This window comes from Falco cherrug, chromosome 3 (genome assembly GCF_023634085.1).
Source record: "Falco cherrug isolate bFalChe1 chromosome 3, bFalChe1.pri, whole genome shotgun sequence".
NCBI classification, from domain to species: domain Eukaryota; kingdom Metazoa; phylum Chordata; class Aves; order Falconiformes; family Falconidae; genus Falco; species Falco cherrug.
In genome coordinates, this window is record NC_073699.1 from 96,337,386 (window position 1) to 96,363,454 (window position 26,069).

The following is a 26,069-nucleotide window of genomic DNA, read 5'->3' on the forward strand; positions in this document are numbered from 1 at the left end:
ACCTTGGGGTTTGCTTCATCACAGCCCTGGTTTTATTCCCCAATAACAGCCGCTAGAGGGGGGGCATCAAGTACCTGAGCAGATTTTCCCTTCCAAGTCTGCATAAGAAAAGACAGACAAACCCTCCACAGACTGGGCGTGCTGCAGCGGGGGAAAAATATCAGCGCTCGGGGGGGATTCGAATATGGCAAACAGAAGGTAAAAGTTACGGGTATGGGTCATCGTGTTCTTAAGAAGAAAGCAAGGAAGCAAAACTAGGAATGCTTCTTCTGTAGCTATGATGTTTGTATTTACGGGGCACATCAGCACCCTAGTCAGCCATAAATAGGGATGCCTGAACCTAAGGAGCGTGTGCTGCTCTCCCGTCTCCTGGACAGGCGATGATGGCTCAAAGAACACCTCCTGAATAACAGCAATTTTACCACCAACTTTATTAAACCATTGCTAATTTCAGGGTCTTCTAACAAACTGGATTGCAAACTGTTCCGAAATGACAGCACATCATATTTTGATGTCCTGAAGCATGGCCGGTGACCCGCAGGGAAGGTTCTGAACAGGCAGGATCTGCCTTAGTCAGCTTGTTCTGCATTTATAGCTCCAACACCTAATAATGCAGATCCCTGCAGAAAGGCACTGAGAATTTACCTCCAGAGCAGAACTTTGGTGGAAATCCTGTTCAGTTTTTTTGGAGGCGAGAAGAGGGCATTGCTAACTTGCTGCCGTGATGGCAGCTGAAGACAGAAGTATTTCAGAGAGAACCTGATCTTTTAAAAAGGGAGTTTTAAGGCATCTATCTTGAGAGGTCTGGACCCAGCTTTCCCTTCCCCAAGCTGACTATCCCCCAAAACTGAAACATCTCAAACAAAATAAAGGCATTCTCACCATTTTATATAAATATTTGAAGCAGCCCAGAGTACAAACACGGTTATATTTCATTGTTCAAACTCCACAGGCAAGTGCCAAAATATCACCCAACAGCAGAAGCAATAAGCGTGGCAGTTTGAAGCTATGGACATAGAAGGGTATTGTACTCTGAGCCTGAATAAATATAGATATTTTAAGACTGCGTTATATTACCTGTTTATGTAAGAACCCAGAAAAACCTCGCAGATTTCTGTCCAGCTGTGGTTTAGAGGCTTTGTTTTCATGAATGCTATTCCAGGTAATTTTTTTTCTGTAAGTAAATTCGTAAGTTTTCATTGTGTGACTGATTTTTGAGTGCAACATCTGCCTCATCAGCCTCTTCTTTCTTGAAAAACAAAGAATATTACAGTTAGTCACTGTAGGAGAGAGAAAAAGAATTTCTGGCAGCCGAGCTTAAGAAATACATCTAAACCAGTGAGACCTATTGGTACTAGTGGTACTTTGGAATAGCAGTAAGACAGGAAAAGGTGGAAAACTGGAGGAGGAAGGATGGTAGGAAGGATGTTAAGGAAGGTTTGCCTCCCGTGCACAGCAGTAACAACGACTCAGTTCAGCAGCCGTGCTCTGAGCAACCCATACCCATACTTCCTTGTTTTCTACAATTTTGGCAAGGCAAAAAAAAAAAAAAAAAAAAAAAAAAAAAAAAGTAAACTCTTTCTCAGTGCTACTTGTGCTGCCTTTCTGAATCAGTATGAACAGCAGAGCAAAGTTTTCAGTTCAGTCATTCACTGAGATGCTGACCGGGATGGGACATGCTGTCTCTAACGGGATTTCCAAGCAAGTTGGGCTTACCACTGAAGTCAGTTTGACTCGCTTATGTGACCCACTGGCTGCCTTTCTGTTTGTTGAGCTCCTAGAGACTTTTCATACACCTTGCCCAAGGAGCTGCAATCTCACTGTAAGGTGTAAGGCATGTGCAACTGCAGCCTTTTGACTCCGAGGAGAGTGGCTATGCAGGGGGGCTGTGCACTCTCCATCTTTGGAGGGGCTCAGGACCCCACAGGACATAGCCCTGAAGTCACAACAAGTATATCTGCACAGGCTGTCATCACTTTGTGATTAGGATTCAGGCCCATGAACAAAAATCATCCGTCTCCTTTCCCCAACCTTTGTGCATTCCTAACATTGAGGATGTTTTTCCATACCGTATGACGCTGTAGCAGCAGCTCCATGACCCTGCAGACTTCTGTGCCTGTTCTAGATACTGCAATGCTTTTCCCCCATTCCCTGGCATCTCAGTTGAATATTCTAAAAATGAAAGAGAGAAGCAGCACTCATTCCTCCTATGGCACTCCATATGTGAGGTAGGGAGGAGAGGATATTTGAAGGAGCTAGCATTGCACCTTCTGTCAGTGGCAGGAAAGAGACATCACCATTGCTTCACCCCTTGCTCGCTGTCACCTTGGCCTAGGAAAACTCTCAGAGTTATCATCAGGGTTTCTTTAACTGGTCTATTAATGCAAGTAGTCGTGCAAGACATGGAGTGCTCCTCTATATGGCTCTACAGCATAGTAGTTGGCTTTGCAGTGGGACATATGAGCTGACATGGCTGGTGCTTGCTAAGTCTCAAATTAAGTGGAACTTTCTCCTACTGGGTTTTAAAGTATCTGTTGGATGTGGGAGTTGAGAGTTTGTTCCCCAGTTTTTATCTTCCTAAGACACACTATTTCTTCAGGTCCAGTAGGCACCACCAGGTGCTCCTTTTCCACCCCACAGCACAGCACGGGGAAGTTAATTGAGAGCTGGGATCCTGGTTAGCTCCCAGGGGCTGAGCCAAGCCACAGGAAGGGCTGCAGCCCAGGCTGAGCTGGGGCAGGCGGTGCTCAGCGTGGGGTGATGAGCAGAGCTGCTGCAGACGGAGACCCCGTGGCCATGCATTCCCCAGAGCCAGCCAGCATCAGCAGGAGCTGCAGCTTTGGGATCAGCAGAAGCTGCAGCTTCGGGCTTACACAACGTGTGTGCCCACAGGTCTGCTGTTCCCTATTGTGAATAACTTGTGGGTTTGACGTTATTTCCCTTTCAGCTGAACGCATCCAAATACTTCCAAAAATCGCCCATCCCTAGGAAAATGTATGTTCCATGTGTGCCTGCAGCATCAGAGGTGTGCACAGCAGCCAGGAATGCCTGGCAGTGCGTGCCAGGCTGCAGCAGTTGTGAGGGAGTCACTGGGAACACAGCTGTGAGAGTGGATCCAAGAAAAGCCGGATACAGTGCCGTGCCTCCCTGCTGCAGGGCTTCAGCCTGCTATTGCAAACCGGGCATCTGTGCAAATCCTGCCCCAGGGCTCTGGTCTAGAGGCCTGGATTAAATTCCTGGACAGCAGGTACACAAGCAGGATTTTTTGAAGAGAAGGGAGGGCAAGCCTTAGACCTAGCCCACGGCTTGATATCTGGTGGCAGTGCTGCAAAAGCCAGCCTAAATCAGCAGGCTCCCCGTGCTCCCATTCCCACTCCTGCTAGATTTATCCACATTCTGGCTGTATCCATTCCTCCACCAAGAGGCCAAGCAGAATTTATGCTAGCCCAAAAGGAGCAGCAGAGATAATCCCAGCACTAGCAGCCAGGCAGCTGCTCAAGCTGAGCCTAGTAACAAAAAAGAAAAAAAGGACAGTAAAAGAAAGAAGAAAAAAACCCCCAAACAAACAGAATAAGAAAAAAAAAAAAGAAAAAAGGAAAAATAAAAAGTAGAGGCTTACCAAAATATCCTTTTAAGTGCGCTCAAGGTGTTGTCTGAAAAGTGAGTTTGTTACCCAGTGTGCAAAATCAGGAAAAAAGTCTAACAATATGAGATACTGCTTTTAATACAAAGTTGTGCAAGTTTGGGTCCTAGGGTGAACTAGCACACCTTGACAGTTTCCACAATCAGATTTATACAATTACACAAATATTAATTTGGTAACTTCCGACCCTCTAACACTGATTGAACAGCAATCTATATAAGGGTTACGCAAACTTACCAGTTACCTACGCATGCTCATTGGGGAAGGGTCTCTTTGTGGGCCAGGGTATCTGGTGTGAGGGGGGTGATTTTTAGCATTATAATGAAGGTAGTGCGCTTAAGGACACATCTTTGGCTATTTGTCCAACAAGTACCAGATCTATCTTGCTTACAAGAATCTTGTGTTGCCAGCTTCCCAGGATGTAATTGTTCTTCAAAGTTGCCTTGTCCTAAGCAGCAATTATTTCAGTTAATCATCCTTGATAGTTCTTTGCATGGGACATCTTACGTTGAAATAATGTGTGCGTTCTGTTTCTTAAAGAATATGTGTGGACTGTTAAACAAAACCATATGTCCATATAGTATTTGTTAGTTAGCTCATACATTCTGGTTACAAAATTGGATAACAAAGAAATGAAGGAATGTGGATGTATTCATGTTTTCAGTTTTACCACTACTATTAGTTATCACCTTAGGGGTCATATAGTCCCCAGATAATGCAGGTCCAATACTGGACATCCCCCCTCCAAGTGAAGAACAGAAATGGTGTAAAAGAAAGGAGAGGCGACAATAAAATTGCAGAACAGAGCAAAATCCAACACACTTTAATGGGCTCGTGATCTGATTTAATTTGCTCTGTTGCAATATCCCACTCCTCTGTTAAAGCACACTGCCTTGTTCTGCAAGCCTTGTCTCAGTTTATTTGTGGGTGCCACAGCTATAACAAATCCCCCGCTTTGGCACCCACAACTACAAGACTGAAGCTTTGCTGCACATGAATAAATCATTGCACAGCCACAGGAGGCATTAAACTAAAGTAGCTGGTAGGTCTGTCTTCTCACCAGCTTCTGAGTCAGTCGCTGGCTTCTGATTAAGTTAAAGTGACAAAGACTGGTGAACCTGACTTCTGTGAGCTGTGAAGCCAGCAGTGACATCAACAATGAATAAAGCTGAAGCTGCAGGTACTGCAAACGTCATTGAGGATGGTGCCAAGATCTGCTCGTTAGCACACACTGAATCAGAGATCAAGACACTGAAGGGGTTATGCCGTGATATGCAGGAATACAATAACATCCTCAGCTTCCCCCATGTCGTGGTTTAATCATGGCTGGCAACCCAGCACCACGCAGCTGCTTGCTCACTCCGCTCCCCCCCCTGCCCAGAGGGATGGGGAGGAGAATCAGGAAGGGATGTAAAACTCAAGGATTGAGATAAGAACAGTTTAATAGGTAAAGCAAAAGCCACACACGCAAGCAAAGCAAAACAAGGAATTCATCCACTGCTTCCCATGGGCAGGCAGGTGTTCAGCCATCCCCAGGGCAGCCGGGCTCCATCACGTATCATGGTTACTCAGGAAGACAAACGCCATAATGCCAGATGTCCCCCCCTTCCTCCTTCTTCCCCCAGTTTATATACTCAGCATGACATCATATGGTATGGAATACCTCTCTGGCTAGCTTGGGTCAGCTGTCCTGGCCGTGTCCCCTCCCAATGTCCTGTGTCACCCCCAGCCCTCTGGCTGGCAGGGCCCAAGGAACTGAAGAGTCCTTGATTTAGTGTAAACATCACCCAGCAACAACTAAAAACATCAGTGTGCTATCAACACAGCCAAAACACAGCACTGTACTAACTACTAAGAAGAAAATTAACTCCATCCCAGCTGAAACCAGGACACCCCAGGAACCAGCCTGTGAACACACAAATATCTAATGAATGTAACATCTTGACATAAGGCTTAAAAAAAAAAGTTTTACTGGTGTCACTCCACAGCAGATTGGCACTTTTGCTGACCCTCTGCAAATAAATCCATTCTTCATGGATTTGAATGAAGATGGATTTTCGTTGCTCCAGATTCACGGTGCCACCCTACAGCTAGGGTTTTGCTTGCCATCTCCTCCCTCTCCCCATGCCAGAGAAGCCAGGGAACATTCAGGCCTATGCTCACTGAGGGCCATCCAAGGAAAGGTCTTTGCCTAGCAAATCCTGCCAGCTCATGGTGGCTTTTAAGGTGTCATGGTGGTGGTTTGCTGTGTGAGCATGAAGGTTCACTGGTAGGAATGGCAAACAACTCGCTGGTGTATGAATGCAATTTTTGGGCAGAGCAGCTGAAAAGAGGCACTAGAAACAGGCCTGGAAATAGGCACTCAAGGCAAAACCGTGGCATCAAGTACATAGTAGGTAAACCTTAGCCTCTGATTTGATTAGGTATTTCAAACCAAAAGCAAAGGTCCTACTTTAAGCAGAGGAGCCAGCCTGGTTTTCATCAACAAGTCATTGCAGACAGTCATTAGCACTATACTGGCCAGATGCTTCAAGCTCCACTGCAAACCCTGCTCCACTGCAAACAAGTATTTGCAGCACATCTAATGTCGCAAAAATGCAAATCAAGTTGTCTCCACGGAAGTCCGCAAACTTCAGCAAGTGTGATCCACAGTCATCCATGCACCCATTATTAAGGGCAGTAAAGAAGGTCTTAAGAGCTCAGATTATGGAGCTCAGAGCAAGGCGGACCAGAGAATATGGGGAAGAGGAAAACTGAAAAGACAAGAGAAAGCCTTAGAACGAAAGTGGGGAGCCGGTAGGAGAAGGCAAACAAAGATGGGAAAAGTTAAACACAGCACATACGAGAATGAACTGGGAACGCGAAGAGCCGATAAGCTGAACAGGGTAAAAATACTGTTGCGTGTCACTTGTCCCGCGTAAGCCTCTTTTCCAGATAACCTGGGGCAAACTACTGGTTTGCCGTAGAGCTCATAGAACCGCGATAGGTGCCCCTTTCTGGTTTGGTTTTGTTCGTTCAGTGAAAGGCTGTCAGCCATTATTAGCTTTATTTTAGTTGAAATGTTTGTGCTACTCTCTTAACCAGTCACATAGAACAGAACAAAGGTCTAGCCTGCCCATGTCTTCTTCATAGTCTTGTATGGAACCAAGTGTGACAGAAAGTTCATTGCCTTCTGAGGGACTTGGTCTGACCATAGTTTGCAGCATGCAAGCTTCAGATCTGATATTTTTTCTCCTTGCAAATATATCCAGGCCCAAGCACAGCTACCATCAGTACTGCAGCTGGGAAAAAAAACACCCCACAAAGCAGAAAATATGATCAACAAGTCATCTGGGTTGTTCTACAGGCAGGTCTTGACACTTGCCAGGTTTGGTAAACCTTTGGGTACACATTAATGAACAAGCTCTGCCAGGGGTTTGCTTCTTGTGTCAGATGGGCCTCATGATATTTTCCTTTCTATAAAATACATAAAAGATCTTCTCATAAGCACAGATCTCGGTGCTCAGTTCTCAGAGCACTGCTGGGAAGGAAGCAGGCACCCACCGGCTGGGAAACTTGTGCCAATTTCACAGAGCTTGTGTCACAGAGAATCATGGACCAGCTGAGTTTGGAAGGGACCTCTGGAGACCACGGAGTCCAACCCCCTTTCTCAAAGCATGGTCAGCTTCCTCAGGGCTGTGTCCAAGTTGGGTGCTGAGTATCTTCAAGGATGGAGACTTCATGGTCTGCCTGAGTGCCTCTTTGGCCACCTTCACAATTAAAATGACTTTACTTACGCTTAAATGAAATTGCCTGCTCAACTTGTGCCCATATTTAATATGCATTGATAAGATACCCCTGAGCCTCCTCTCCTCCAAGCTGAACAGTCCCAGCTCTTCCAACTACCTCTTGTATGAAAGATGTTCCAAACCCTTAACGATCTTCAGAGCCCTTTGCTGGTTCTGCTTCGGGCTGCCCATGCCTGCCTTGCACCAGTAAGCCCAGCACTCCAGCTGCGCCTCCCTGCAGAGCAGCGGGGAAGAATCACCTCCCTCGACGCGCCTCACGCAGCTCAGCCTGCCACCCACCTTCTTGGCTGCAAGAGCTGCACCCTCCCTGTGGGGCTGGGGCTGCACCCAGCACCCACCACGGTGCCAGGGCAGCTGCCCCATGTGGTGCCAGGGACTGTGCCCTGTGCCCATCACCACCATCGCTCAGCAAGCGCCCACTCTCCTCAGCAGAGTTACTGGGGGATCCAGACGCCTTCTTATTTTTAAAGCAAAGGAGCCAGCCTGGTTTTCATCAACAAGTCATTGCAGACAGTCATTGGCACTATATTGGCCAGGTGCTTCAAGCTCCACTGCAAACCCTGTGTGCCTAAAACACAAGTATTTGCAGCGCATCTAATGTCACAAAAATGTAAATCAAGTCGTCTCCACAAAAGTCCACAAGCTTCAGCAAATGTGATCCACAGTCATCCATGCACCCACTATTAAGGGCAGTAGAGGAGGTCTTAAGAGCTCAGATTATGGAGCTCAGAGCAAGGGGGACTTAAATATAAGATGCCTTCTTATATTTACAGAAAATACATCTGTATTGGGCTTACACGGCAAGGTTGTGGCAGCGGTGGGGGGGGGGGGTAGGGGTGGTGGGGGCGTTCAGGGCTGGCTTCTGTGAGAAGGCACCAGGAGGTATCCTCATGCTGGGCAGAGCCAGCTCCAGCCGGCTCCACGATGGACCCACCACTGGCCAAAGCTGAGCCATCAGTGATGGTGGTAGCGCCTCTGGGATAACGTGCACTGCACGGGGGCAGCTGTGGGAGAGGAGGGAGAAGAGAAACAGCCCTGCAGCCCCCCAGGCCAGGGCAGGAGGAGGCAGGGGGGCTCCAGGCGCTGGAGCAGAGGTTCCCCGGCAGCCCGCGGTGAAGCCCCCGGCCGGGCAGGCTGTGCCCCCAGCCCGGGGAGCCCCCGGGGGAGCAGATCCCCCCCGCAGCCCGTGGGGACCCCACGCCGGGGCAGGGGGGGAAGGGCTGCAGCCCCTGGGAAGGGCTCACCTCGGAGCAGGTCGGGGGGGGCTGTCTCCCGGGGGGGACCCACGCCGGGGCAGGGGGTGAGTCGGGCTGACCGAGACCCCCTCGCCATCCCCGGGAGCCCCCAGCGCCGCTGAGGCTGGGCAGCCGGGAGGGGGCGGTTTGGGTTCGGGTTGTTCCTGCCCGGCCCGCTGTGTTATTCACGGCAAGAAACCGAATGCGCCTCCCGGAGCGGAGCGGCACTGCCCGGCCCTGCCACTTTTTGTCACCGGTGAGTAAAGGTCTCAGGCACCCGCGGGAGCGCTGGACCGGGACAAGCAGCGGGCACGGACCCGGCCGGCTGCCCGTCACCGCCGGTGGGCGGGACCTCCGGGGGGGGCGGGACCTCCGGGGGGCGGGGGGGCGGTGCCTCCGGGGGCGGGCGGTGCCTGCGGGGCGGGCGGTGCCTGCGGGGGCGGGCGGTGCCTGCGGGGCGGGCGGTGCCTGCGGGGCGGGCGGGACCCCGGGGCGGGCGGTGCCTCCGGGGGCGGGCGGTGCCTGCGGGGCGGGCGGTGCCTGCGGGGCGGGCGGGACCCCGGGGCGGGCGGTGCCTGCGGGGCGGGCGGTGCCTGCGGGGCGGGCGGTGCCTGCGGGGGCGGGCGGTGCCTGCGGGGCGGGCGGTGCCTGCGGGGCGGGCGGGACCCCGGGGCGGGCGGTGCCTCCGGGGGCGGGCGGTGCCTGCGGGGGCGGGCGGTGCCTGCGGGGCGGGCGGGACCCCGGGGCGGGCGGTGCCTGCGGGGGCGGGCGGTGCCTGCGGGGCGGGCGGGACCCCGGGGCGGGCGGTGCCTGCGGCGAGGGCGGCCCAAGGTCGGAGCGGGGCGGCGGGGCCAGGCCCGGCGCTGCCCGCAGATGGAGTACGACTGGCTGGGCTTCGGCTACGCGGCGCTTGTGGCGGCGGGCGGCGTGGTCGGCTACGCCAAGGCGGGTAGGTGTCGGCGGGGGGTCCCGGTCCTGCCCGCGGGCAGCCCCCCGCCCCGGCGGCTGCGGCGGGCCCGGGCGCAGCGCTAAACCCTTGCGGCACGGGAGCGCGGCTGGGCTCGGGTCTGCCGGGTGTCTCGGTAATTAACCCCCCACAGGAGCCAGCAGCCGCTGTTTGCGTTGGCTGTGTGGGAGTTGCGGTCGGGCCGCGTCACTGACGGCTTCGTCTTGTATTTCCCTCAAGGCAGCGTCCCCTCCCTGGCGGCCGGGCTTCTCTTCGGGGGCTTGGCGGGGCTCGGCGCCTACCAGCAGTCCAAGGACCCGAGGAACGTGTGGCTCTCCCTTGGTAAGGCCGCTCGGCTCCCGAGCACGGGCAGCAGCGGGAATAGCAGCCTTTTCCCTGGCACGTTTCGGCTGCTCCGTGCCCTTCGCTTTGTACCAACGTCGTAAGTGGTGGCAGGAGCAGGTTTGTGTCAGGGCGCGGTACCAGCTCCTGAAACCTCCGTCGCTCTCCACGTGGTGTCAGGGACTGTGCCTGTGCCCATCACCAGCATCGCTCAGCATGTGCCCACTCATAGTGAGAAATGTTGGTGAGAAATGCTGACGTCCTCTGCACTGTGCTGAACTACCAGGGGCACGAGAAATGTTACGTGCAAAATGTTTGGTTTTCAGCCCGCGGTCGTGGCGTAAGCGTTTTAGCCATGGTGGCAGCACTGGGACAAGCAGTACTATGGGTTTTATGGGACACTGGTTTGCACAAGAATGTCAGAAGAGCCATAGATGTTTTAATGCATCCTGCACTGCAGAAGAATATGTAGAAGGAGGCAGCGAGCTATGCCGGCTGCTTACATACAGTAGATGGGATAAGAAATCGTGGGTTTGGCTTGTGGTTAACGCTTCAGGTGAAGGATAAAATGGCAGTGGACAGTATTACGAAGCACTGGAACACGTGTGTTTTGTGGGATTCCTCAGGTGAACCTCGGGGACTTCCATCACCATAGGACATTAATAGATGATTAACCCAGTATCTGTCAGGAGTTGGTCCTGCCTTTGGGGACCAGGTTAGTCTAGATGACCTCCCGAGGTTCCTTCTAGCTCTGTAACTGTGCCAATAGTATTATTACTGTTATGATACTGTAGCATTACAGCGATATAAGACTATTTAAAACCAACAGCCTGTCAGCATGTGACATGATGAAGTCCTTTAGGAAGCCCCTGCTCGATATTGCGGAGGACCAAACTGCCTTGCCAGTATGGAATGAGATGTAAAGCACAGCTCAGTGTGAAGCAGTTTCCATTTGTGACCTGGCTTTTCCACTCTGGCATGCCGTGGGGGTGGCTGTGCATCTTCGGCACAGGTTTTTAGGCAGTGTTGTGACAGAAAGATGAGCATCTTCTGTATATCCTGATGTAGTGCATTCGAGTGGGCCTCTGGAAAGCGATGCTGTATCCCAGTCTAGTCCAAATCTTCATCTGTTCCTCCTCAGCCCTGCTGCCCTGTGCAGCTCTGGCTCCTGCTGAGCTTTAGGTTGGCCATGCTACATCACGGGTAAAAAAAAACCAGAAAAAGAACCTTGACAGACTACCTTTTGCCCTGTCTGATGCAAACAAACTTGAAGCGTTAGAGAAAGGTTCATACACCACCTCCTTTGAAGAAACAATGTGCCTGTAACTTTTATGTGAATATTGACGGGATTTTTCCCCCCCCAGACTTAAGAGATTAAGTAGTTTGGAGTAATATTTAAAATGTTAGTTGCTCTTTCAGTTTGATCCCTTAGGTTGCTTTCTGTTTGCTAATTCGTATTTTCAAGTGGGACTGTTTTATTTCTAGGTGTAGTATGTAGTGCCACCTGCCAGTTCAGAATGTCCCAGAGAAATGGGAACTGTAATAGTATTTGCCTCCCACATAGTGAACTTTGTCCCAGGTTTCTGGCAGTTTTAAGCCCACCTGTAGTCAAGGAAATAATAATTCTTCTGCAAATAAGGGGAAAAAAAAGGGCGAATTGGCAATCTACCCAGAGGATTGGAGGTTGTGGGCGATTAGGCAATGGCCTCAACCCTGATGAGATCTACTCGCTTCTACTGAGTAGAGGAGCGTGATTACTAAAGCTGTTGAGAGGCTTGCAATAGCTCTACTGTTTAACAACAAGTAGTATGTTTGCAAACACTTCTCTGCGGAGAGGAGGGAGTTGTTCCTGTCTGTAGGTGCAGGCCTGTTTGGCTGGCACTGCTGCATGTCCAAACGTTGCAGTGCTGCTCTGGTGTTTCTGTTTCAAATGGTTCTGACTGGGCTTCTTTCCAACAGTGGCGTCTGGAACCTTGTCTACTGTTATGGGAATGAGATTTTACAACTCCAGAAAAGCAATGCCCGGGATAATTGCTGGTGCCAGGTAGTCTTAGTGTTCTTGTCTGTATTTTTGAATAAGTGAATCCACTTATTTGTGGATTATATCGTTTTAAAAATGTCATGTGGTAAAGTTCTGTCAGAAATGAAATCTTCTGGTGGAGTTCAGCTACATGAAGTCATGGCAATGTTTTCTTCCTTCTTGTTCTTGACGAGATTTTTGCCTCCCCCTCTTTTTTTTTTTTTTTTTTTAAATAACAACTATTCTGTTCAACAGTTTACTGATGGTTGGACGGCTTGGACTGCAGATCATGGAAAAGCCTCTTAAGCCATAACTTGGCATCAAGTCATCTGAAGATACGTCATTGAGAAGCCTGAAAATGCAACTGCCTGAATGTGCTACACAGAGGTGGAAGAGGCACTGCTACCTGTGCATTGTATTTTTCATATCCTAACGCATGTGGGTTGTGTTTTTAAAGGACTGACATTGACAGCCCTCGTTATGTCTTCCAAAATGGTATTTGTCTTAACATTTTCTGCACTATGAGGCAAGAAAATAAAGTGTTTAGCTTCTGGACCTGCAGTTTACTGTAGGCAAAGGCCTCTTGGCACTTGCCTGCAGACAGTTGCAGGATTGAAGCTTAAATGTACATCTGTACTTGTCACTCTAAAATCATCTATACCTCTAAAACAAGGGAAGAGGAGTTGCCAATTTGTCACTAGTAATTACTATAACAAACATGCTTATTACGTTACTTCTCCCTGTCCTTGCCAGTTTATCCAGTCACGATGTTTGTCAGTCAGGGACTTTGTTCTCCCAGCACTGTGTGTTAGAACCTGGTCCCACAAAACACAATCACGGAGCAGGCTGTCAAGGTAATTAATTAACTGTAATGCAATTAGTGCAAACCTGTTACTTGCAATTACTTATAAGCAAAACTGCCCAGCTAAATGTCATTCATTTAACTTTTACAGATTATTATTCATAAACCAAAAATATGCTTTATTAGATAATGCTGAATTTTAGGCAGAACTCTTGCATTTAATGACAATTAAAATCTTACTCTAAATAAACCAACATATTATTATTACAAACTCTTGTGTTCTACACAACTATTTTTTCTTTCATCGTTCATCTGGATTGATACAGTTTAGTGCCTTTCCCACAGGATGTCTGGATATATTTTGCAAATGTGAATTGTATAAATAATCTCTATTCCATTCCCTGAATTTAATGACTTGTAAATATAAAAATCCCTTGAACTGGGTGGAGGTATAGAGAACAAAAGCATACAGACTGCATATTCAGACAAGTGTTATACTTGAGGTTTGTTTTGGTTTTGTGGGGTTTTTTTTTTTTTTTCTGAGAGGGATCTTATAGTTTAGATTTGAAAAATGCTCTATGAAAGTTTATTTAAAGATTGAAGGGTTCAGAGTTGATTCTCTTAATGCCTGAAAGAATTCTAAATATAAACCTCAGGGATCAAGGTCAAGCCAGGATGCCAGGTAGGTTGGGTTCCAGATCAGCAGGGATGCTGCCAGGCACAGCTCCAGCAAGGGCAAGGGTCTCAGCAGCATTCCCAGGCCACGCAACTTGGGTCAGCGCTGACTTGAGCACAGGCAGCAAGATCTTTTGTGGGGGAACTGTACTCTGGGCTTTTTCCGAGCGCCCTCATTCATCATCCTGCAGAGTTCGGCTCCGCGTGCTCACCCATATTTACTTTTCCCTCTTGCCTCCCTGCACAGAAGCAAGGGGTGCACAGGACAGCAGATGGTGTGTTTACAGATCATCCTTTTGAGTTCCTAAACCCAGGCTATGGACCCAGCATTGGTGGGCAGGTGTCTGAATGTCTTTGCTCTAGCTGGGAAGGGTAAATAAGCCAGACATTAGCATGTAAGACACTTTTAACTACTGGACAGATTATTTGCCTCTTCATACTGCTTTTGAAGCAGTTACTTTCTGTGGAAGTAAAACACAAATATAAATGCATTTCCTGCAATAAACTGAGAATAGCCACGATCCTGCAGTTTTCTAATTGTATAATGCTGGTCTCAAATCAGGTAACTTGCAAATTTGGGCTGCAATTGTCTTTAATAAAGGCAATAGGAAGCATGGAATTCGACTAGTAAGCTTTTAAACTCAGACACCAAAGTGTTAAGCCTTGCTGCTGTTTCATGGACTGAGAATTTGTGGTGGAACTCGCGTTAACACTTCCCATGTTGAGGAGAAACAGTAGCACTCCAGACAAAGGAAGGAGAGGAGAGCTTTAGCCTTTGATACTTGTTACCTCCTTGGAACTTCTCAGCATATACTAATTGTCTGAAGCATTAGCTGATGGCATTTCTGCACTAACAGTTCAATGTGTATCAATGAATCAGAGTTAAAACTACTGTACAAAGCCTATTAGCCTCTTATTACTGTTTTTTCTTGCTATTTGCAAGGAGATTTTCTTAACACTTGTCATGCTTTGATTATGGACAAGTAAAGGCTGTTATGGTTATGTCAAAGCTCTTTCAATGTCATTAGCATATGGTAAGGACAGCATGTTTCTTCTAGACATATTTAGTGCCATAAATAGTACCTATTTATTTTTCTGCTCTAGGAAAGGTGAGACATGGACAGATGAGCTATGGACACATTATTAATTAATTCCTTGACCAGACTCCTGATTTTAGCTAAGTCACTAGCATCTTGTACTGGAGATGAGTGAATCATTTCTCTCTTTTTTTTTTTTTTTTTTAATTATAAAATCAGTGCATTTACGTCTGTTAGAGAAAGTCTGAGGTTGTCCTTCACAGCCAGTTACAGATCTATTCTACAGATAAATTAAGATGCACTTAAATGACACAGGGGCATCTGTTAGTACTAAGCAAATGACAAATACTTAAGCCTAGACCAATGGCAATTGAATTAAACTCACTAGTGCATTAGTAACCACAAATCCCTATCCCTATATAGCTCTTCCAGTATTAAAGTAGTATTTTCTTTAGGAGAAATTTTTATAACAATATATTTTACTTTTTAGTACAACTGTTCTAGATTAAATTGATTTCCAGTAAGCTAACATAACCCATATATTAGGCACATTAGGTCAACAACAGGAATTTATATTTTTATATGCAGTTATAAAAGCCATACAAATACATCTCTTTTTTACAATGCTTAAAGTAATCATTAACAGCTTTACATCTTCAAAGAACATGGTAATTTTGTACTTTAAAATGGCAGGTTTAATGTAACTGCTAACTCTAAAGCATCTATTCTAAATGCAGTTGTTACCAGAAGTAGCCTAGCTCAACATCCTAAAAGCAATTTATTGTACATTGCAAAGTCCTTTGCAGGCTATTACTATAAGCCTTAGCATAGAAGCCAGGGAGAGTACTGAACGAGCATATAAACAGTGAGGTATTGCATTATTAAAGTTTGTGTGTGTTTTCAGATACCTAAGTTGGCCTTTAAGGTCTAAACCATAAAGCAACGTCTTTGAAGAACAGCCCAATATCCTCCCTCACAGAGCTTATGCAGCTTCTGTAGTTTAGTTTGATCATCCAATAAGGACATGTAGAAACAGGAGTTTAATGAAAATTTATGCCTTTTTGGCTAATTCCCCCTTAAAAATCACTGTCAGTCTGCAGCGATTCAAGCTCCGTAAAATGTCACTGTGCCACTCCCTTGACAGGGCAGATATAAACCTCCACAGATCTTCAAGCAGAAATGGTCATAAGTTCATTATAACAGCAGAACCGAACTTTTAGACTTCCTACAACTCTGTAAGTCTAGCATTCAGTACTTGTTCAGCTGTTTTCCAGTATTGCTGTATCATTCTATAGGCATATATATGGGCCAGATTTTTAGACCTTCCTTGTGCAGTATTTATCAGCGGATTGCTTATGTCCTACTACAAGGAGGTCTCATTGCTATTATGAATAGTTGCACATTAGAGACCCTTAAGTAACTCTTAGGTACAAGTGAGTTCTGAAATCCTAGTAGGAGTGCGGTGTTCCTCACAAAGCCCAACCCGACCCATGCTTTCAGTCTCATCTTTCTGGTAAAGAACCAGCCTAATACCTGAAAGCCTGGTGCTGCTCCGCTTTAGCCCTGTTTCTAGCTGCTTGTGTACTTCAAGCATATGCCAAAAGTGGACGTTGCATTAGGTGAACAACCATAACAGATGTTTTAAGAGTATGAGGCTAGGAGATCCATATATAGAAAAGTGTTAAGTGAAATCTACTTCTCAGTAGTTTTGGCAATATATTTTATACAATACTTCAATAAATCCTACTTTATAGCCAGTATTTCGTGTGGTATTATAAGTATTATACAGGTAATAGAGCACAAGGTCTTTTTTTCTTCTTTACTGTTGCATAGTCTTAGGAAAAATTGGAACAAATAGGCATTTCAGGTTTCCAGTGCAGGAGAACTGAACACAGCTTACATAATACCTATACAGGATGCCATTTTCTATCTGTTTCCTCCATATTTGGCCACCCAGTCTGTTCTTCCATGTATTGACTGAATTGTTGGTAGGCGAGTTAAAATATTCATGTTTTTTGTTGCTGAATTGAAAGGAGGACCTGGTAACTGAGCATGAGCAGCTTTGGTTTTCCATGAATAATCTGAAAGGAACAAGAACTCTGAATTAATTATGACTCAAAAGGTATTTCACTCCTTTACAAATAAAAGGACAAGAGCTTAAAGACGACTTGTGGTACTTAAGGATGCTAATACAGCAGGATGCTTTGGTCTCTGATATGCTGCCTACGCTTGTTTTCAGATAAGGTTAATGTTTTCTACAGTTTGTGTATCTTATGAGCAATTTTCATCTACTGCATACTTGTTTCACAACAGTCCCTTGAGAAAACATTGACACTGAAATTTAGATGCGTATGTCTACAGCTCTGTATCTCCTATTGCAAAACTGCTACAGAATGGAAGTGTTCTTTCCTCGATCTCATTATGCAATTATAACATTGATAAACTTATTAAGACCCAAAAAGCCTAGACTGAAGGACAGCTTCTGGAGATCCTCTTGTTCCTTTTGAGATTTCATGTCTTTTATTCCCCTACTACTTAACTGAAAACTCCTTGTATATCTGGTGGCGAGTCCTCTTTATCTCCACTTCCTGTTTCTCTATTAATTTTGGAAGATGTTCCAAGTCTGCATGTTTTTTTATCCCTTAATATTGACATCCACCTGGTCTCAAGCACTGGGAATAGTACACTACTGCATTTCCAGCCTTCCTACTCAGATTTCCCATTTCTGCATTTCAGATAGTTACTACTTCCTCAAGCTTCATGTGATTAAGGTAATTGCCCTGCTGTGGGGGCTGACAGCTCATGGTTTTCTTCATGTTCATCACCAATTCTGCCATTTTTCCAGTCCTTTAAAGTCGGTCATTTGGGACCTTTCTTATCCAGACTCCTGCTATACCTTACATTGTTTCCTTAGTATTCCATTCCTAAAGTATATCTTGCCCCTCCATTCCTGCTTTTCTAGTTTAGTCTTCTTTTATTAGGTATTATTGGTACATTAAAATAATTTTTTTCTCTGTGTGTGCCTATTTATCATTCTGTTTCTCATGGAAAACCACCTATCTTTGGTGGTATTTTTCAACAGTGTGTTGAACCCATTAAGGAACAGGTGAGGATCAAGACATTTAAAAAAGAGGAATCTTAAGGAACTGAAACTGGGGGTCAGGTCTCCACCTCTTTAAAAACTAATATTGTTCCTTTGTACCGCAGGCTGGCATTCAATATTTTTCATCAGCAAGTACGATTCCAGCCTTCCCTCTCTTGGCAATGAAGGTCACTTTTTTTTTTTTGCATCTTGGCATTTTCCTCAGCAAAACTTATCTTTTATACTACATTAAATTATTTAAATTATGGCATTAAAAAACTTAATAGAACAAATGAAGAGAGCAAAAACAATTGAAAGCACAACTTATTTCAGTTTGGATAATACAAAGCGTCACCAAAAATATTAATGTTCAAATATTGACAGATAGGAGATAAAACCTGCCATTTGCTTCATCCTTATCTCTCTTCCCATGCAAGTCTGCAGAGTTTAGGCTAAATGTGAGGGGTTTAAGCAATAGGATTCTTGCTCTTCTCCAGGACATGGAAGAATCTCTTAATTGACCTCCATCCGCCACCCTTTCTGACTTTTACTACACATTTTCCATTTCTAATTACAGATTAACAGTGAATTTATTTCCCTTTGGATCACCATACATAATTCCTTTTCATTCTCACTATTCACAGCAGTCTAGAGATAGTCGCAGATTTTGTCCCTCTGTGAACTTCTTGATCCACACACTGTGACAAATCAAAACTCTCACTGTTGTGTTTCAGCAGTGAGTTGATAAGATAATGAAGTGCAGCTCCAGCCTTTCCTGGTGGGCTTCTGATCAACTCAGACTCAGAATACGACTACTTCTAAGCATATTTTATACATGTACCATGTCCTTCCTTCCCTCCCTCCCTCATCCTCAGAAGTCACTTGCAAGTTCTTAAGGGGAACAGGTAACTCAAAAGAGCAAGTCAGCAAAAAGGCAACATTATTAAGCAGGACCGTATCAGACTGGTCTGCCATAGGCCCTTTAGTTAATTCACAATTAGTTTAGGGCCTTGCTATTTCCTCTGAAGTAACTGGAGAAGTGTGCTGTTTGGTTTGGACCTAAATCTTCACTCACAAGCCAGTTTCTCCTGCATCCTGAGCACTTTCACTCATCTTCTCTGAATCAGAATCTTACCAACAGAGGGTGCTCAGAATGTCATCCTCACTCTAGAAAATCTATGGTAAAAGTTACATTCAGAACAGATTTCACATAGATTTTAACTGATGAATGGAACAATCTTTTAATGTGTTTGGTCACGTAACTTACAGCTACATCATGACTGTATCGTATCTATTAAGGTACCACTTGCCTTCTCTTCTGGCTTTTACCTTCTATAATGTAGCAACATCAAAAGTTTCACTTCACAAAGCACCCTTGTGATATCTCATGGGTACAAGAGTAGTGTCACCTCAGTACCCACAGATGTGTACAGCCAACACAGTGAGACGAATATAGTGAAAAACTGCCTTACATGACCACTGCAGAAACCACAGGCCAACTAGATAGGGCCAGCAAATAAGGGAGAAAATAATTTTAGTTTACTGCTTATACCATATCTATAACATTATTTGTGACTTTACTAAGTAACTTAATGAAGGTCTTTGCCTTTTTTGAAATTTTTGAGGTCACTGCAAGCATGGATCAGCATCATTCAGTTGCATTAAGTGACATCAAACTGATTAAAGACCCACACACGACAGCCCCAAGCTACACCAAAGCCACTGTTAAGAAAATTCCTTCAAATCCACTCAAACATAAGGCTTTTTAAAAACTTGAATGTATTTATTTTTCATACTTACCAGTTGGGTGACTGTATCAATTCCTACTAGCTCATGAATAATGAATTTATATTTGTGTCCAATCTACATGACCACTTACACCAGAGATGTGGAGGTACATATTTTTACGATTCTGCTTAGCCCTTCACCGCTAATGAACAGGATTTTAGCAAACGGTCCAAACCTTCTAGAATTACAAAAGGTTTCCACCCTTCTCTTTGACCTAACAAAATAGTAGCAATAGTTTCTCTAGTTATCAGGACTGCCTCTAAACAACTACACTGAATTAATTTAGGTTAAGAACACTTTATGCCCAAGAATTTTACTTAGAAAACTTGAGGAAAACCTTACTAAGGCCTTTAAATCTTTTAGGATGCATGGGAAACAAACATTCTGCCTCAGCTATGTATGGTAAAAGGATGTTTCCTACCTGATACAGGTGCACCAAGAGGAGCTAGTTGTATCCGTTGTCCTGCTGATCCAACTTCTTTTTTATGAAAGGAAGGGGTATATACTCCTGATGGGTTGTAAGCTGCACCACTTACAAAGCCAGGATTTCCTGTGGATGTTACACAGAGTTTTAGTATTTCCAGCTGCAGTCAGGTAACTTTGCCTACTTTTTATAGTCCCTTGAAAATATATTTGCAGTACCACAAAAGTACTGAGTGTTCTTTAAGGACTGCCCAGTGCTTGTCAGTTGAAAAAGAGTACATATTAATTCTCTGCTTTGTATATTAGTTGGACCCTTTACAGCACTTGACAGACTTGCCAAGTTGCAAATCCAGCACATCTGATCTGCACTTCAGCTGGAATAAAGACAACAGAGCAGGATGAACATTTCATTAGTACTTTCATTAAACTTAGACCACATAGAAAAGTTTACACTGAGTTTCAGAGAAAGGCAGGGTCTTACCTTTTACTTACAGCTACCTACTTTACTGGAAGCTGGTTTAAGCACTTCAGTATTTGAGAACTAGTATTTAAAATCTTGTGCTCAGCATGTTCAGCCTAAATCTATCTAAAATAATGGAACCAAACTTCTCTTGCAGGAAGTGGCGCACCACCTGAAGTTGACTTTGCCAGTTCCACCGTTAATGGCTTGCTGTAAAAGTCAGACCCTCTTTCTTTAACCCTGGCTATAATTCTATTATACCTGCTTTTGGTCCAGATTTTTCTTTAAAGCAGTGCTACCTTGGGAAGGTTGATGTAACCATCCTCATTTGGAAGCTGAAAAACATTGTGCATTTACACACAAAATTAGTACTGAAATTGTCCAATGGAAGAGGAATCTGTTACAACACTTAGACTCTCTGCTCCAAGAAAATTTCTTATCTACATCTGTCATCATTTGGGACAGTGTTAAGACTGTGCTGGCACAATGTCCAGAGAGAAATGGTCTTCTTTAGTGGTGTGCTTCAGTAGTATTAAATTTGTGAACTACAAGGCCATACACAGTAGTTTTGATTTGACCTTTATCAACTGTGAGCATTTTTATCTTATTAATATTCAGCATGGTTTCAATGGTAGTTGCAGTAAAGCACACAATATAGGATTTGACAGTTTTTCTATTTCCTGAATCTCTGGCCTCCACGTAATCCCAAAATTTTCCTCTTCACACAAATGCTCCCAGTCCTCTGTGGTAATTTCAGAGCTCAGAGCAGTGGATCTATAAGCTGCAAAACTGGTCATCTACAAACCCCAAAAGGTATCTTCAGCTAATTACAGCTGTGTTGGGTCATTGCATACCTCCCTGTTGAGAAGCACTAACAAAAAGCATTCAACTAATTCAGTTTTGTAAAGTCTCCCCAAACTGTCACTTCTTTCAGTTTTGCAAATAGTTGGGTCTCCATGTGGCTCCCCTGTGTCCAGTTGATGCCACTCTCCAGCACAGTAAAGAATGACACAGAAGTCCTGGTGAAAAATACAACTTTAATAAAGTATTCTAATAAAATTTAACTTTCTTGTAGTCTTTAAGTTGTTCTTCCTTTTCAGGAATTTGCCTGAAAAACAAAACAACACCGTTTTAGTGGTTTGTCCCCCTGCCTGCGCACCTACACACAACACATACTCTTATTCCTCCAGTTCCTAATTATTTCACTCTGACAGCTTGGTAGCATTCTTTAAAATTCTGAGGTCTGAAAATAAGCACATGACAGGCCTCAATTAATATAACATCAAAAAGACTACTTCTGTCTGCTTCTTATTTACAGCTTAGCAAAGCTGCCTATCTGACAAAAATTGCTCAACCATTTTTTGGTTCTCCTTACCCCTTAGTGTCCAATGTCCTTTATGACCCTTTCTGCATGGTAGAGGGCAGCCAGGAGGAGCAGTCTGGGTGAAACAGAGAGGTCTGGAGGGGTGATTTTTTTTTCTGTTGGATAAGAACAATGAAGGACGAGGGGAAAAAAAAAGTTAATATAAAATAACAGAGTAACTACAAATATAAAAAAATCCTATTGAAAAGCACAGTTCCTTACCTCTGGCCACCGCTGTACAAAAGAAGGGGTTCTTGCTATAGCAGTATTCATCCATCAGGGATCCAGGAGGTCCGGCAGCAGGTGTACAGGCAAGCACTCATGGCCACAATGCCAGCAAGTGTGAGCGTGGCCCAGGCCATACCCCCTACCTCAAACAACACATACCTCATTCTTCATGAAGGATAAAGTCACAGAATCATTTGAGCTGGGTAGTGAGTTCAAAAAACCCTATGAACAGTTGCAATAAGACATACACACAGGCAGGACACACCACAGAGGCCAGAAACTGAGGGAGAGGTGATAAAGTCCAGCAGCTTTACAGTGCTCGCAGCAAACTGTGTTTAGACACAGACTCGGCTGCCTGGAAACCTGTTTCCACCCTTTTACGCTAAGGTAACTCCACCAAAATCTATACAATCACAGTGCTGTAAAATCAGTGCAACAGGGAATCAGAATGCAGTCAATGGTGCAAGTCCCAAGTGCTGTTAAGAACAAGCAGTCCTTCAGGAGAGACACATGTGCTGCTGCTTTAGGATTGCTTCTTCACCATTATCCAGCAGCAGCGTAGTGACATGCTGTGGATTATAATTAGGGTAATAAAATATTCTCTGTCTTTTAAAGTACAGTAAGTGCCAAGATTCCAGAAGAAGTCACAATGAAGACAGCAAGGTTTGACAAACCAGATTACAACTGCAAATTAAGTACACGATCATCAGGAATCTGTGTTATAAGTGCAATTTTTACAGAAAAATGTAAAACATAAATAGGAAATGTACAAAGAACTAGGCTACAGTTGCTATGAATTACCTTTTGGATCCTCTAATTTTTCATTCAACCTTTCTTTGCATGATAGCTTTTCAATAGGCATAATTAAGTTCTCATCTGTAGACAAGGAAAATGAGAGGAAGAAAAAGATGGAAAGACAGAACTTCAGAAAAAGTGTATGAAGAACCTGGCTAGATGATGTGAAAGAAATGAGGGAAAACAAAGCAAGAAAGGTATCTGACATGCTTGTAACTATAATGTCTCCTTCCTGTGTTTTCTCAAGCAGGAAATGTTACTCTAACAAGTTATTTTACAAAGTATTTTCTAATAATGGAATAAAGTGTGATTTACCAACAATGCAACCACATTGCAGTCACACAAATACATAAATCACAAGTTTAAGCACTCAGGCGTATCTGCAAAGTTGACTGAGCATAACCTTACAATTCCTCATAAATAAAGCATTTGTAACTATTTGATCTTATCTTATTTCACCTTAGGGCAATGTTGTGGATGACAAAAAAAAAGCAGCATGTAAATAAACTAAACATAGCTATTTAAACAGTAAACAGCACAGTGTCAACTTTCAATTCTGTCAATATGAAAAAAGAAAACATATATAATTTACATGTGTTGTATTTCTTTGATCGGTGCTCCAGCTATCCTGGTTTCATGTGTGTCTGTCTTAAATGTTGCCTCCCCAGTATACAAAACACAACATGCAATTAAGATACTGATGGAAATAATGGCAAGTATTTTCAAACACAGAAAATAACCAGTTTTAGGGTTTTTTTTTCTTTAACCTTTTGGTAGATACGCAAGGTAGGCCAGTAAGACAACAGCCGGATTTTTACCATTAGCATTCATCTTAATTTTATTTTCAGTGCAATTCAGTATGTAGGTGGTTAGCTTATTGATGCATACTTTTGGAAACAGCTCTTCGCCTTTTTGTGCCTAATTCCCTTACAAGACTATTTTCTGAATACGTAATTAATTCTGAGACACTCACTGTATTTTGGAAAACAACAAGGTACATAAGATCATTGCTTAAAAAAGTCTGTTCTATTTCATCAAAATTCTGGTAGGTGCTGTTATTTTTTCCCTTCCTCAAATCTTTCACATAACTTCAGATGAACATCTTACAGCTCACCTGACTTTCAGAGGGAAAACCTGGTTTGTTGACACTGCAGAACGGCTACTGAAGTGCTACTAAAAAGGGGTGCAGCATGTGCCATGGAAACAAACCTTGTAAAGTTCCTTCTATAGAAGCATGTGAGGTGGTTTACTAGCATTACAGTATTTGGGAGTGACTCATGCTAGCTAGGCAATGGCTGCAAAGTTGTTAAGAAGCTAACCTCCCCTTAACAGGGTGATGGACCATGTACTTAAAGTACAGGGCTTGGTGGTCAGAAGACAGATTTTAACCTTGAGTGTGATGCTCTCCTCAGTGAAATCTTAGATAAGCCATTTAACCAGTCCTAGTGTTCACCCTATAAAATGCTGGTAACAGTGCTCTTCACAAAACCTAGTACCAAAAGGCACCTTACCACAAGTTCCTTGCTGAAAATAAGGGGACTTTTCATGCTGCAAAGCATTTAGGACAAGACTAGTAGATTGTTAAAAGACCTGTTTAGAATATTAGGCAGCACTTTTATCAAATTAGCATATCACCCACCATCTTGTTTTCATACTTGAGGCTGCTGTTTGACAGTTCCACAGCACGCTGATCAGGCAGTAAGGAGGTCAAATTATTTGCTTGAATTAAGACAGTAACATAGTGGTCTAAGAGGATTATGGACAAAATATATCTTGACAGAATTTTGCAATAGGGGCTGCTCTATACTGTATGTTCTGAAAGCAAAATATTTAGTTTACATATGAAAAAGATACTTTAAGAGTCTATCGTTAAAACAAACAAGTTAGCCTAGAAGCTAAGCCTGACAACAGAAGTTAAACCAGATGGTCTTATGAGACATAACGTGACCACTTTTAATTACCCTTTTACCTGTAGTATTTCTGTTGAAAGTCACTCCTCCAGCGCGTGCCAGTGGTTTAGAAAACAACTGGTTGTTCCAGCTTCCATGTGATCCTTCCTTATTTACTGCTGCTAAAGAGACACTCTTAGGATTTACACCTTTAGAAAACAAATTATGGAAAATGCTATAAATAGCAATTTTCAAATGTAATTCAATCAATGAAAACCGGACAGTTCTAGAACAGCAAACCAACACTGAATTATTTGTGGCATAACATAAACATCACTAATGTAAAAGAACAATGTCCACTGGTTAGGGTAGTTTTTTCAGCCAAACCATGAATACCAGAGACACTGATATAAGAATTCTCTTAATTCATCCAAGTCAACTTTTACAAGCCCTTTTAGTACAAGTAATGGGTTCCTATAAAACCATAATCTCATTATTGATAATTTCAACTCTCAAGCAATTAACACAAAAAAAAATACCTACCGAAACCTACGGTTCTACAGGCTGAAAATAAACTTTTTCCTCAGGGGTTAATTGAAAAAGTAGGAAAAAGAGGTTCTCATTACTTCAGCATGTTATGAGCATTACAAAAGTTAATGGGATTACACAGCATGAAAGCAGCTCCCAGATCTAGCGGTAACAGGAACTACAGTAAGATGGATAAATAACATATATGATTCTTTGAGCTATTACGCTCTTTAAGTGCTGAAATTAATTAATTTTTATGTCTATGCTTTTCTCATTGAAAACTCTACTAAAACCAGAGAGACATTAGAAGCAGGCTTAGAAAAAGATAAGAAATACAGATGAACTTTCCATTTGTGTTACCTTTAGATAGGGAAGTGCCCCCCCTTTTTTTCTTTTGGACTTAAACTGCTGGAGTCTCTGGGCATCCTATTTAATATTCAAGAAATGATTTCATATTCAGAAGTCATCAATGGCCTAATGAACTCCTGGGAAATTCATGATACATTGTAACAAAAGAACTTGCCTGACAATCAGGAATTCCTCTGTGAGCCACTTAAATTCTGTGGATTACAGCAGAAGTCATGATACACTTATTGTAGTTGTGCAAACCATCATGGTATTAAAGAAAAGATACTAAGTGAGAACCCAAGGAAATAATATAATTATAGAAAACATTCAGAATACTAACTGCAGGAAACATTCCCTTTTCCTTCTCCTCCTTCCCATTCTTATTTCTAGCAATTACATAATTTCATGTTATTCTAGTAAAATCATCCAGATTTAGACTAAGCTATCTATTTATTTTTCAGGAGGATTACTGCCTTGGGAAGGGAAGTGAGTATGTGAATTCCTACCAATGTGAGTGGCTCATATTTCTAAACACTTTCTACCAAGGAGGGTAACCGTGCTTAGCAGAACTTTAAGTTCAAAAAAACTCAAACTTCCTGACACTGCAGAGCTGAGAACTACGCAATACATGGATATAGATACACATATGGGTAGTTTCTTTAGTCCTCAGATACACT

At 43.9% G+C, this 26,069-nt stretch overlaps 2 protein-coding genes across 7 annotated transcripts in view; one reads left to right on the forward strand and one right to left on the reverse strand.

The window, feature by feature from the left end:
• Positions 1 to 9,456: 9,456 nt before the first annotated feature.
• Positions 9,457 to 13,047, forward strand: LOC102057678 (transmembrane protein 14C). Its single transcript, XM_055705063.1, has 4 exons — positions 9,457 to 9,615; positions 9,853 to 9,954; positions 11,914 to 11,998; positions 12,230 to 13,047. The coding sequence occupies exons 1-4, from the start codon at positions 9,540 to 9,542 to the stop codon at positions 12,285 to 12,287; spliced, it is 321 nt and encodes a 106-aa protein (XP_055561038.1). The 5' UTR covers positions 9,457 to 9,539; the 3' UTR covers positions 12,288 to 13,047.
• A 1,992-nt stretch (positions 13,048 to 15,039) lies between these two features.
• Positions 15,040 to 26,069, reverse strand: part of MAK (male germ cell associated kinase) — a 31,842-nt gene continuing 20,812 nt past the window's right edge. For 4 of the 6 annotated variants that reach the window (XM_055705059.1, XM_014276525.3, XM_027799280.2 and 1 more), the window contains 4 exons: positions 24,597 to 24,725; positions 22,634 to 22,708; positions 19,780 to 19,908; positions 15,040 to 16,569 (listed from right to left, as the gene is read on the reverse strand). In XM_055705059.1, coding sequence (XP_055561034.1) covers positions 16,415 to 16,569; positions 19,780 to 19,908; positions 22,634 to 22,708; positions 24,597 to 24,725 — 488 coding nt within the window. In that variant the 3' untranslated portion in view covers positions 15,040 to 16,414. Of the gene's footprint in view, positions 16,570 to 19,779; positions 19,909 to 21,826; positions 22,709 to 24,596; positions 24,726 to 26,069 lie in introns of those variants that run through there. The other 2 variants (XM_055705061.1, XM_055705062.1) reach the window with 2 other exon arrangements.

Coding starts and splice junctions, on each gene's coding strand:
- LOC102057678 (XM_055705063.1), top strand. CDS start 9,540: ATGGAGTACGACTGGCTGGGCTTCGGCTACGCGGCGCTTGTGGCGGCG. Junction 9,955..11,913: donor GAACGTGTGGCTCTCCCTTG/GTAAGGCCGCTC, acceptor TCTTTCCAACAG/TGGCGTCTGGAACCTTGTCT. Junction 11,999..12,229: donor GGGATAATTGCTGGTGCCAG/GTAGTCTTAGTG, acceptor TCTGTTCAACAG/TTTACTGATGGTTGGACGGC.